Raw genomic sequence first — 12,521 nt, forward strand, 5'->3', positions numbered from 1 at the left:
GAATCAGTGAAACACCTGGGCCCCCCACCAGGACAAACATGAAATGTATTATTGGCATGGTTTCCCAACCCAGGGTTTCTCAGATACCTACAGAAATCATCACTAAAATTAGTAATGACTAAAGAGGAGCTCAAAATCAAAACTAAAAAGTCACCAAATGAGTGAAGGACATCTTGGGACAGAGGCATGAAGGAGAGTCAGCAGATACAAGAAACAGAGATTTAATCATGTGTGTGTGTGTGCTAAGTCGCTCAGTCATGTTTGACTCTGCGACCCTATGGGATGTAGCCCACCAGGCTCCTCTGTCCATAGGATTTCTCTAGGCAAGAATACTGGAGTGGGTTGCCTTGCCCTCTTCCAGGGGATTTTCCCGACTCAAGGTTCGAACTGGCATCTCTTGTCTCCTGTATTGGCAGGTGGGTTTTTTAGCACTAGTGAGTGCAATCTGGGAAGCCCGATTTAACCATGAGAGATTATAGAAAAATCTGGAATGAAATACACATATAATAAAAATGTTGAAAGAGTTAAAAGGAGTTATGGATACCATAAAAAGATTTGATAAGGAATCAAACTGAACTCCTTGAAGTTAAAAATGCTGTCATAAAAATATAAAATTCAATGGCCATGTTTAACATATATTGATTCGTTAACTGTCAAGGCTTGTATGTGGAAACAATCCAGAATGCGGCATGATGGGATTAAAAAAATATGACAAGGAGTTTTATGGAAATGAAAGATGGATTCAGAAGACCCAACATATATTTCATTGAAACTCTAAAGAACAGATTAGATATAATAGGAGAGAAGCAATATGTGAAGAGATTCCTGGAGGATTTTCCAGAATCAAAGAAACGTATGCATACTCAGAGTAAAGGCCTATACCGAGCCCCACAGAAGGACACGTAAAAGGAGGTCACCCTCAGGCCCATCATAGTGAGCTTACAGAAATCCTTGGAGAAAAACCTCAAACACTAACCAAATGTGAAGACAAATAATCCAAGTTACGACATTTAGACTGACAGCAATTAATGAAAGTCAGAGCAAGTGGACAGTATCTTCAAGATGCTGGGAACAATAACCATTATCCTGGAATTCTATGTTCAGGTAAATTCTAGCTCAAGATGAGAACAAAATAAAGACATTTTCAGAGAGAGTTCAGATGGGAAGTTTGAAAAAAATATCAAAGCATTTACTTCAGTGAGAAGGAAACTAAATCCAAAAGAAAGGTGTGAAATTCAGGAACCAAGAATGATGAAGCAATATTAATCTAAAACAATTTAAAAAACCAAAGATTTTTTTCATGAAAGCTTAATTTTTTTAATGTGAGTAATTTAAGGAAAAAATCTGTTGTTTTCTTTTGCTATTATCAATAAATATAAATAGCTAACAATGTTGGTATAAGTAGACTATGGAGTGTATGAAGAATGAAATATTACATCACCTTGAAGAATTCTTGATGCCTTTTGCTGGTGCTTGTGTTAAGATGCTAAGGAAAAGCACTCTAGAAAACATCACATATACCACTATGTGAGCTGAATGAAAATGTGTAGGAGAAATATTGAAAGGCAATGAGCAAAAAATGTAAAACAATTATTTTGGAGTTGGCATAATGGTATTTTTCCTTTACTTAATATCTGTCAAAATTCTACAATTGATATGTATTATTTTGATAACAAAAAACTTCAAAATACTTAAAAAACATAGATATATTATTTTACTAAATTGTGAATTTCACTAAAAAACACTGTGTTTATAATTTTGCAGGCAAACCTGTCCTCACCATCTTCTACAGTATCGGAGAGTCAGCTGGTATGTATCCTGTTATTAAATCATAGACCTGGTACTTTAGAAAATCCTAATCTTTCAAGATAGATTTATCTGAACAAAAATGAATCAGTTCTAATAAGGTGGATGAAACTGGAGCCTATTATACAGAGTGAAATATCAGAAGGAAAAGCAACAATACAGTATGTTAACGCATATATATGGAATTTAGAAAGATGGTAATGATGGCCCTATATGCAAGACAGCCAAAGAGACACAGATGTAAAGAACAGACTTGAACTCTGTGGGAGAAGGGGAGGGTGGGATGATTTGAGAGAATAGCATTGAAACATGTATATTACCATATGTGAAACAGATCACCAGTCCAAGTGTGATGCATGATACAGGTCACTCAAAGCTGGTGCACTGGGACAACCCTGGGGGATGGGATGGGGAGGGAGGGAGGGGGGAGGAGGCTCAGGATGGGCACACATGTACACCCGTGGCTGATTCATGTCAATGTATGGCAAAAACCACTACAATATTGTAAAGCAATTAGCCTTCAATTAAAATAAATAATTTTAAAAAAGTGAACTGAGGACAAATATATTATGAATAAGTTTCTTTGCTTACCTGTCTAGTAAACATTTACTGATGCTTTACTAAAGCTCCATGCTGGTTGTTTTGTAGGTTACAAACATGCATAAAAACAGACCATGTTTGCTGGTAACTTGCATCCTAGTAGTGGTGTTAGAATAGAGTGGTCAGGGCTGGAAGCAAGATACTGATGCTTCAGAGGCAAGGATTCATTTCCTGGTGGGAGAGATCAGAAAAGGGTTCAAGAACAAGGTCATCTTTAATCGTGTAGGGTAGGTTCTGAACTTGAGGGAATAGGAAATGAGATATTTCAGACAGGAAGATAAAGAATGATCAAACCAGGGATGAGCAATAGAAATATAGGATGAACCACAAATATAAATCACATAGGCAATTTTAAATATTCCAGTAGCCATGTTAAAAAACTGAAAAGAAACAGGTCACATTAATTTCAATAATATATTTTATTTATTTAATATACACACATTATCCTTTCAACATACAGTAGTATAAAATTGAGATTATTTTCCATTTTTTTTTGTAGGGGTAAAGTCTTTGAAATCTGCAGTGTATTTTATATTTACAGCATATCTCAATTCAACCAGCCGCATTTCAAGGGCCCAACAAGGGGGCTGGTGGCTACTCTGTAGGAAAACACACATCTAGGCTCTAGGATCTGTTTGTTATTTGTAGATAAATATTTAATTAAATAGAAAAATTACTTTTTCTTACAGTGTTTCATATTTCGTATTGTTACAAGTGGTTAGCAAATGGGAACCATGGTGTAAACTGCCTAGATATTATTACATGTCTTTTAACTGTTCATGATTATAGGTTCCTAAACAATAGACGCGGTAAAAGACATGAAAAGGAATGAAAAGATCTAGAAAAGTAGTGTGATACAGATTCTTCTCTTTTTAACCAATTATTTCCATAACCAACAAGTCATCTTGTCATTATCATGCCAAAATGATAACAATGTTTTGTTTGTAGTACTAGAAAATCATAAAGAATGTAGTTTGACTCTCAAAGTGACCTGACTGAAGCAAATGGCTTGGGTATGTTGGTGTTTATATGTATAGTTTGTATATGAGGTATGTTTGTGTGTATGCATTTAGTGTCAGCTGGCTTAGAATAGTGGCAGGCAGTATAGCATAGGTGAAAGGATGCTGGAACAGGGCCTAGAGGACCTCCCTTTTATTTCCTGCTCTGACACTAACTATTGGACTGAGAGTGAGAAGTCAGGAATCTGAGAATCTGGGCTTCAATTTCCTAACTGAGCAACGAAAGCATTCAGTTACACTCTGTCCAAGCCTCTCTAGGGCAGAGTCCATGGTTACAAGCTCAGGGGAGCGAAGGCGTTGCCCTGGAAACCACGACGACGATGACATTATGAAGTTGAACAATTTCCCACTTTAGATACGGAACTATTGTTATAGCTATTTTAATATTTAAAATAATGATATATGTACCTGTTTCTTGAGAGTAATGTTTGAGAATCAAGAAATATTTGTATACTCAACATAGTATACGAAAAACAGATTTTAGGTGTTGACTGCGTGCGAATGTATATATGTATTATCAGACTGACGTATATATAATATATATACAGATATATGATTAATATATGTATAGATGTCAGACTTAATATAATATTTTACAAAAATATTTTAAGAAAGCAAATATGATTTCATAAAATAAAGACATAATGACTCATTGTAAATGTAACAATGAACTTTTTTGGCCTAATCAAATAATTCTATGAATTTGACTCTTGTGTTCTCTAGGGGGAAAAATGCAAAGCATTGCTTTAACTGATGTTGATGATAATTTTTTTGCATTTACTTTAGACCTTTTCTATAGAGAGTTCAAGGAATTTTTTAGCGAAGTTTTAAATTAAGTTTTAATACCCAAATGCACTTGAGATCTAGGTAGGTTTGTGAAGTGATTATTCTTAAGCAAGCTACCACACACAAAAAGTACATCTCTTGGATTGATATAATTATTCAGTTTAATCACTGACTTCTATCTCATCGCATTAACTCTGTACTTACATTCCCTGAATATGGAATAGTGTAGAAATAACTACATACTAGTGATACTGTATAAATTTGCTTTTTAAAGAATTTATATTTCTGCCCTTAATCATTGTCATTTATGAATTAAATTATAATGTTTTCATTTTTATGAGTGGATTTCCAATATTTGCCATTATGAATTCTCTTTTGGGTTAAGTTCTGAATAATATGAGTAAATAAGAATACCTTTGAAAAACCAATATATGTATTTATATATATACACACACACAGTGTTCATAACATATGCTATGCATATAAATGCCATATTACAGGTAATTCTGATGGCACATACACCTGTATATGTATTGCTTTTTGTTTATATGTGTGTGAACATGTGTATTACACAGGAAAACAAAATTGGGGGGAACATATTATAGATTTCAGTTAAATTTTGTAAATAAATATTGTACACTTTGCATGAAATAAGCAGCTAATTAAAATTATTTGACTATTTTAGGGGAGAAATGTAATAAATTGAAGTGAAAATAAATGGTGGATTGCTACGATAGCCTAAGCTTAATACAGACGCCATTTTGTTTTTGAGCTCTGGCTTTTTACTCAGCCATAAAAAAGTAACGCATTTGAGTCAGTTCTAATGAGGTGGATGAACCTAGAGCCTATCATACAGAGTGAAGTACTTACTTCAGAAAAAGGAAGGTAAATATCATAGGCTAACACATGTATATGGAATCTGGAAAGATGGTGCTGATGAAATTATTTGCAGGGCAGCAACAGAGACGCAGACATAGAGAACAGACTGATGGACGCGGCAGGGTGGGGTGGGGCGGGAAGGAAGGAGGGGTGAGATGTATGGAGCGAGTAACGTGGAAGCTTACCGACCGTATGGAAAACAGGCAGCTGTGGGAATTTGCCGTATGACGCAGGGAACTCACACAAGGGCCCTGTGACAACCTAGAGAGGTGTGGTGAGCAGGGAGGTGGGAGGAGGCTGAAGAGGGACCTATGGCTGATTCATTTGGGGTTTGGCAGAAGCCAACAAAATTCTGAAAGGCAATTATCTTTCAATTAAAAAATAAAAAAAGACAGACAAAAAAAACCCAAAACTTTTTTTCATTTTTTCTTTCTTTTAAACTTGGCTTACCTGTTTCCATTGTAATTGTGCCAATTCAACACTGCAAGGAAAAAATGAAATAGGATCTTGCCCCTTACTATTAAAATATTTCCACTGTTTACCCTGCAAACCAAATTATGTAATATTAGGCTCAGAAAGAAGTGTTTTCGGGATCCTTTTGAAACTTGTTCACCAACTATGTCTCTGTTTCTCTTCTATTAAACAGAAATGTAGTACATCAAAACTGGGCAGGGACTTAGAGATGAGAGTGTGTTGGAAATACTTATCTGGAAAATGGAGGTTGGGACAACTGCTGTGTCAACTTAAAGGGGTGATTGTAGGGCTCACACATCATACTATGTGAAGTTGCCAGTGTCATTCTGTATGGAGTTGCGGGTGTTGTCGTCTAGTTGCTAAGTTGGGGGGCTATTATTGCACAGAAAGTCTCTTAAATATTATCTCTGAGATTTACTCTGTGACCATTTTACAGATAAAGAAACAAGGTCACAGAGTTTGCATAGATTATCTAAGATCACTCGGTTCATGCTTGTCTTTATTCTGTGTGACTTTTAAAAAGGAATCATTATCGATTTTAGATAATTCAAGGAGGAAAAAACAGGCTGATGAAGGAGTTGGGAAATCAGGACTCTATGGAAGTGTGACCTTCACTGGGCACATGTGATCACTTCCCGAAGAAGAGGGACTGGGTTCGGTCTGTTAGGGTCCTGAGGCTTCACACCTCTGGACAGTGAATCCCTTGGCATCAGAAAGGGAACCAAAAAGAAAGGAAGATCCAAGATCTAGCCTGACCCTTCTCAAAGCTTTCCTAATTCCTGAACTGAGTCATCACAGTATTAACAGAGGATGGTGGCATCTCTTTTCTCTGAGTAAGAAAACAGGTTGGGCTCAACATGATGGGTAAGCACTAGTCTTCTGTGGCAGTTAGATGGGGGAATCTAGGTTAGAAGACACTGGCTTTTGCTTTTGAAATTTCAGTTCAGTTCAGTTCAGTCACCAAGTCATGTCTGACTCTTTGCGACCCCATGAACCGTGGCATGCCAGGCCTCCCTGTCCATCACTAACTCCCGGAATCCACCCAAACCTATGTCCGTTGAGTTGGTGATGCCATCCAACCATCTCATCCTCTGTCGTCCCCTTCTCCTCCAGCCTTAAATCTTTCCCAGAATCAGGGTCTTTTCAAATGAGTCAGCTCTTTGCATAAGGTGGCCAAAGTATTGGAGTTTCAGCTTCAACATCAGTCCTTCTGATGAACATCCAGTACTGATCTCCTTTAGGATGGACTGGTTGGATCTCCTTGCAGTCCAAGGAACTCTCAGGAGTCCTCTTCAACACCACAGTTCAAAAGCATCAATTCTTCGGTGCTCAACTTTCTTTATAGTCCAACTCTTGCATCCATACATGACCACTGGAAAAACCATAGCCTTGACTAGATGGAACTTTGTTGACAAGGTAATGTCTCTGCTTTTTAGTATGCTATCTAGGTTGGTCATAACTTTCCTTCCAAGGAGTAAGCATCTTTTAATTTCATGGCTGCAATCACCATCTGCAGTGATTTTGGAGCCCAGAAAAATAAAGTCAGCTACTGTTTCCACTGTTTCCTCATCTATTTGCCATGAAGTGATGGGACCAAATGCCAAGATCTTTGAAATTTCATGCCACTGCAAAATGCTCATTGTTGCCCAAGACAGAACACTAAATCTAGAGAGTACAAACAACAGATTTAATAAACCATATGACTGCTGCTGCTGCTGCTAAGTCGCTTCAGTCGTGTCCGACTCTGTGTGACCCCATAGACGGCAGCCCACCAGGCTCCCCCGGCCCTGGGATTCTCCAGGCAAGAACACTGGAGTGGGCTGCCATTTCCTTCTCTGATGCATGAAAGTGAAAAGTGAACGTGAAGTTGTTCAGTCGTGTCCGACTCTTCACAACCCCATGGACTGCAGCCCACCAGGCTCCTCCATCCATGGGATTTTCCAGGCAAGAGTACTGGAGTGGGGTGCCATTGCCTTCTCTGAAACCACATGACTACATACAGGGAAAAGCAAAGTGCATCTTACTGAACATTACACAGAAGAGTACGTAACCTTTCATGTGTTCTGTTCCCGGTTCTGAAAGCCCGCTGCTGTGTCTGGCTTTAGTGGTGCAGGGCTATTCTTTCTAAGAGCCCCTGAGGCCTCTGTTGTTCAGAAATTGCAGCCCTGAAAGCTTTTGTGTAGAACTGATGCCCTCTTTAAGCTTAAAGTCAGTTTATTCTTGACTAATTTGCCTTGACACAACATGCTGAAGTGCTCCAGCATTTGTCATGGATGCCTCCTCAGGTCTGAGTCATACTATTGGCTTTTCTTTAACTATTGAGATATTTCAGTCTGGCCAGTCTATGTTGTAGACATTTCAAAAGATGTTTTCTGAGCTGTGGAATATGGTTTATAATTATTGAAATCTTGTGCATGCTTATTGCAATACAACTGTCACAGTAAGCATAAAACCATAAAACATTTTTTTTTTAAAGCTCATCAGATAAACATTTTCCTGGGAAATCAAGAGCCTTTGATATCAATACTCTGAATTATAAATACAAAAGCAAGAAAAAGGAAAGAAATTTTTTTTCTTTTTCAATTTCCTTCTGTGCTATTTTCTCTTTACAAAGTTCTGTCATGCATATTATCTTGTTAGATTTGCACAGTCACTTTGTGACTTAGTATGGCAGGAATTGTTATTTCCATTATTCTGATGAAAAATTCTATTCTTCTATTCTGAAGTCTATCATGTCTCAAAAGTCCTGCAGCTAATGGGTGGTATTAAAATCTGTCCACACCCTCCTCCCCAATCTTGGAAGCTTCACTCCATGCTGTAATGTTTTAAAATTTGAGATATTTGAGAGAAAAAAAGCTTAAGTATTTGCTACAAGTATATCCACATTTTTATTTAAAAAAGAATTGGAGTTAATAAACATTTATTAATTGAACGAGTGAATCAGTTAAATAATTTAGAAAATGTTGCTTTTGTCAACAATCTTGACTAGGAGAATGTTTTTGCATTTCTTTAAGTTTGTTGCTCCAGTAACTTAAAAAACAAAAACAAAAGCACTGGAGAATATAGGCAAGACAGAAGCAAATGGCTAAAAGAAGTAGCTATGGTACTTTCATAAACTCTTTGGATCCATCAAATTAGTAGAATTCCTAGCCAGACCCACGGATTTTCTATGTGCTGTGTTCTATGACTTCCTTGCTGATTGTTGTTGTTGTTGCTGTTTTGTTTTCTTATCACATGACCCGAGAGCTTGCTACTGCAGTCAAAGGCAATTAAAAACACAGTCTGCTGGTTGGAGTTAATTTAAGAGAGACGTTGTTCTAAGAAGGCATTATCTATATAATGCATTCTCTAGATCAGTGTTGGCAGTTACTTTTCAACCTTGGTCTCCAGCCAGAGGCAATACCATCCTGTTGTCATAGAGTTATAAGTTCCAAAGGACAGAGACAATGTCTATTTTTTATAGTGTGCAAGTAGCAATGCTCTAGCATAAGTGTTTACTTGATGAGTATGAACAGCGGAACCAGTGCCCCACAGGCCGTTAAAACCTGCCTCCAGGCCCTGGGACTCCACATACTGCATCTCTTGGGCTTTTTCTCCCTTAAGACTAAGAATAGAATTAGATGTGATCTCCCAAGTCTCACCCACTCTCGAATTCTCCAAAGAACATGACATCATTGTGTCCTGGTGTTGATAGTTTTATTGCTTATCACTGTAATCAAATGGGGGAAAAGAAATTATTTTTTAAAAATAGAGTTAAATTCTTGCCAAGTCCTTAAAGATGTGGTCCCTGGGCTTGACTTCCTGTATCATCAAAGATGATAACTTCTGCTTTCTACTCATCTCTGAAGGTTGAACTCATCAACCCACATTCTTTCTTCTAGTTCTAGGGGGTGAAAGGTAGTGTGGATCTTCTGTCTTTTCCTTAGTTATTCTGTGATCAAAAAGTCAGTCCAAGAAAAATAAGTGTGTTTTCGCTAAGTCAGTTCAGTTATGTCTGACTCTTTGCAACCCCATGAACTGTAGCCTATCAGGTTCCTCTGTCCATGAAACTCTCCAGGCAGAAGCACTGCAGTAGCAGGATTTTCCCAACCCAGGGATCGAACCCATGTCACTTATATCCCCTGCATTGGCAGGCAGGTTTGTATGTGTGTGTGTGTGTGTGTGTGTGTGTGTTTTACCACTAGTGCCAGCTGGGAAGTCCAAGAAAAATTAGAGGAGACACTAAATAGGCAGTCAAAACTTTTTAAGGCTTTGATGTTGGATTATAGCCTACATATTGAGCTTCTGCCTGTCAATTAGTTTATTCATCCTTCAAATGTCTGTTTAGCATCTACTAGGTTCCCAACACAGTTCGAGGTGTTGGAAAGATAACAGTGAAGAAAACAATGATCTCTGGCCTCACAGAGCTTACATTCTAGAGGAGGAAACAAGAAAATAAACGTCAACTGAGGTCAGATGGAAAAAAAAAATAGGGCAAATAAGGTCTTTTATACAGATCATTAGAGAAGACCTATCTGATAATAAGGTGGCATTTGAGCAGAGACATGAAGAATTGAAAGAGAATCCTAGAAAGGCAGAAGAGAGTTCCACACAATGTGAAGGCCAGGTTCAAACTCCGGAGGAGGGAACACACAGTGTGGGCCAGAGGGGACTGTGAGGGAGAGAGAAGGTCTAAAACAGGGGATAAGATGGGAAAGGGGAGGTGGTTGGGGAGTGAAAGAGTGGGTCTCCCTGCAGGCACTGGAAGCATTTTAGCTTTTGTTCTAAGTGAGAAGGTGGAGTTAGAGAGCTTTGAGAGGAGTCCAGTGACGTGGCTTGATTTACACTGTGGTTGTAACGTGCTTAACTCACCTGAGCTGTGAGCCCTCTGAGAACATGAGGTATGTCTTTCTCACTTTTATGTAGACACTCCATTTCCTGACACAGACTAGATCTCAACTGGGAAAAGTGGCTCCAGAGAGCATCTGATAGATGATCTGATAGAAGGATGCTTCAGAGCTCTAAGACGATGGTGGTTTTGTCTTTGAGGCAATACAAAAATGTCAACAATACGTACATAATTGAACATGTCCATTATATATGTGTATGTGTAACTGAATCACTTTGCTGTATGCCTGAAACTAATATTGTAAATCAGCTATATTTTGGTGTGAAGCAGAGAATTTATCAGCACTGCATGAGTTACTCCACTCTTCAAAGCAAACGGAGAGTAGAGTTCTCCGTGATTGTTGGAGTCTAGCACTCTTGGAATTGTGTCAAGAAAAATATAAACAGGCAGAGTATCCATTCACTAAAAGCCCGCATATTAACTTGGCTCTAATGAGGTTCTCAGATTTTAAAACTTGTATAACTAGTCAAAATCATAGTATTCTGGTTCCAGTTAAAAATAAAATGTCTGACCATCCCTTCTACAATGATAATGCTATTTTTCTGAATGTGAGGAAAATATTTTAATAGCAAGAATGAAAAGATTAGCAATTATTTCCCCAAAATATAGCTCCAAAAGAGAAAAAACTGTCTTATGTACGGTGTAAATCATTTCTCAAGAGGTTCATCACAGTACATTGAAATTTGCTTTCTGGAGAACTTTCTCATTTTTCTTCTTGTGTCCTTTGTGCTGAGAAGAGGAGTTATTACTTGTTTTATTTCTCCACTTAGATGGAGTGTCTTTTCCTGGTATCATTAGATATTTGTATCACTCGTGAATCTAGCTGGATCTGTCAATTCTTTAGCAGCCAAAAATGAATCATCCAGAGTAATTAAAATCCTGGTCTTATGATCAGACCAGACTTGGATTAAATCTTGAGTTGTTCACATATTAACTGCATGGCTGTGGCATGTTACTAATTCTGAATCTCTCACAGGGTGTTGAGAAGATGAACTGAGATAATCAATTTAACATATTAAATGTGGTGCTGTAATACATGGAACTGGAGTCTTTGGAATAATCATGGTGTCACTGTCTACAATGAGTGCTCAACCTTTGAGGCAGGTTTCAAAGCAGTAGTGGAATGGTGTGAGCAGTGCAGAGGCCTGCCATGATCAGGACTGATTGTGTCCCATGGTTCATGGAGAGTGCATTAGGTTCAGAATTGGGCTGCCAAGGTTTGAGTTCCAGTTTGACCAAACCCTGAGCCACGGTTAGGTGTGGAGGGTATGGGTAAAGGTTATAGGATGGGAAGTGTGAACAAGGTCAAAGGTAAACTATGTTTAGTCTTGTTTTACATGGAGTTGGTTGCCCTGTCTGTTAAATGCTGACTGGTGAGTGACGGCAAGTTAAGGAACAGGGTAAAGAAAAAAGAAAAAGAAAAAAAAAATCAGGATTAAAGAAAGAGGTGGTGAATATAATGGAAGAATCAGGGTGGGGCAACAGTTCTGAGACCAAGGAAGCAAACTAGAAGGAGGAAAATTCAGAGACTCCTGGAAGACCAAGACTAGGGACAGAGAGTCCAAGCAGAGAGCACGTGGAAGATCTGAAACAGAGAGATAGAAAATATTTTTCTATTAGAGAAATTTTTTCTAATTAGACTAATTATAATTAGAAAATATTTTTCTATTTTCTGATAGAAAATAGAAAATCTGAAGTAGAGAAAATAGGGAAAGAATCATTGTCGAATGGTCAGACAACCATCAGATTCAGGAAATTCATAGCAACATAAAGCATAAGGCCTGGTAGAGAAACAAATATGAAGCATAAGTAATTGATTATGATATTAAAGCTATTAATATGTGATGTCCAACCAACCAGAGGAGTGTCTCTTCTGGACTCACCCTGGAGGATGATGAAACCAAGAGAGATGATCTGAGTGGAAGTTTCCAGGCCAGGATAACCCAACACATCAACCTGCCAGCAATGCAGGGGCCAGGGGGCCTTGTTTCCCTGGCAGGGAGAGTCTTCTGGCATATCAAGTGCTTCTAGTCAGATTTCTCACCTCTGCTTTTGTCTTTCTGCTGCTG

The 12,521-nt window shown here is 38.1% G+C and overlaps 1 protein-coding gene across 22 annotated transcripts in view; it reads left to right on the top strand.

The window, feature by feature from the left end:
* MLIP (muscular LMNA interacting protein) overlaps window positions 1–12,521 on the top strand; it is a 299,319-nt gene that overhangs the window by 221,055 nt on the left and 65,743 nt on the right. For all 22 annotated transcript variants that reach the window (XM_070456693.1, XM_070456691.1, XM_070456692.1 and 19 more), the window contains one exon: window positions 1,765–1,809. In XM_070456693.1, coding sequence (XP_070312794.1) covers window positions 1,765–1,809 — 45 coding nt within the window. The remainder of the gene's footprint in view (window positions 1–1,764; window positions 1,810–12,521) is intronic.

Source organism: Odocoileus virginianus, chromosome 27 (assembly GCF_023699985.2).
Source record: "Odocoileus virginianus isolate 20LAN1187 ecotype Illinois chromosome 27, Ovbor_1.2, whole genome shotgun sequence".
In the NCBI taxonomy this organism is placed as follows: Eukaryota; Metazoa; Chordata; class Mammalia; order Artiodactyla; family Cervidae; genus Odocoileus; species Odocoileus virginianus.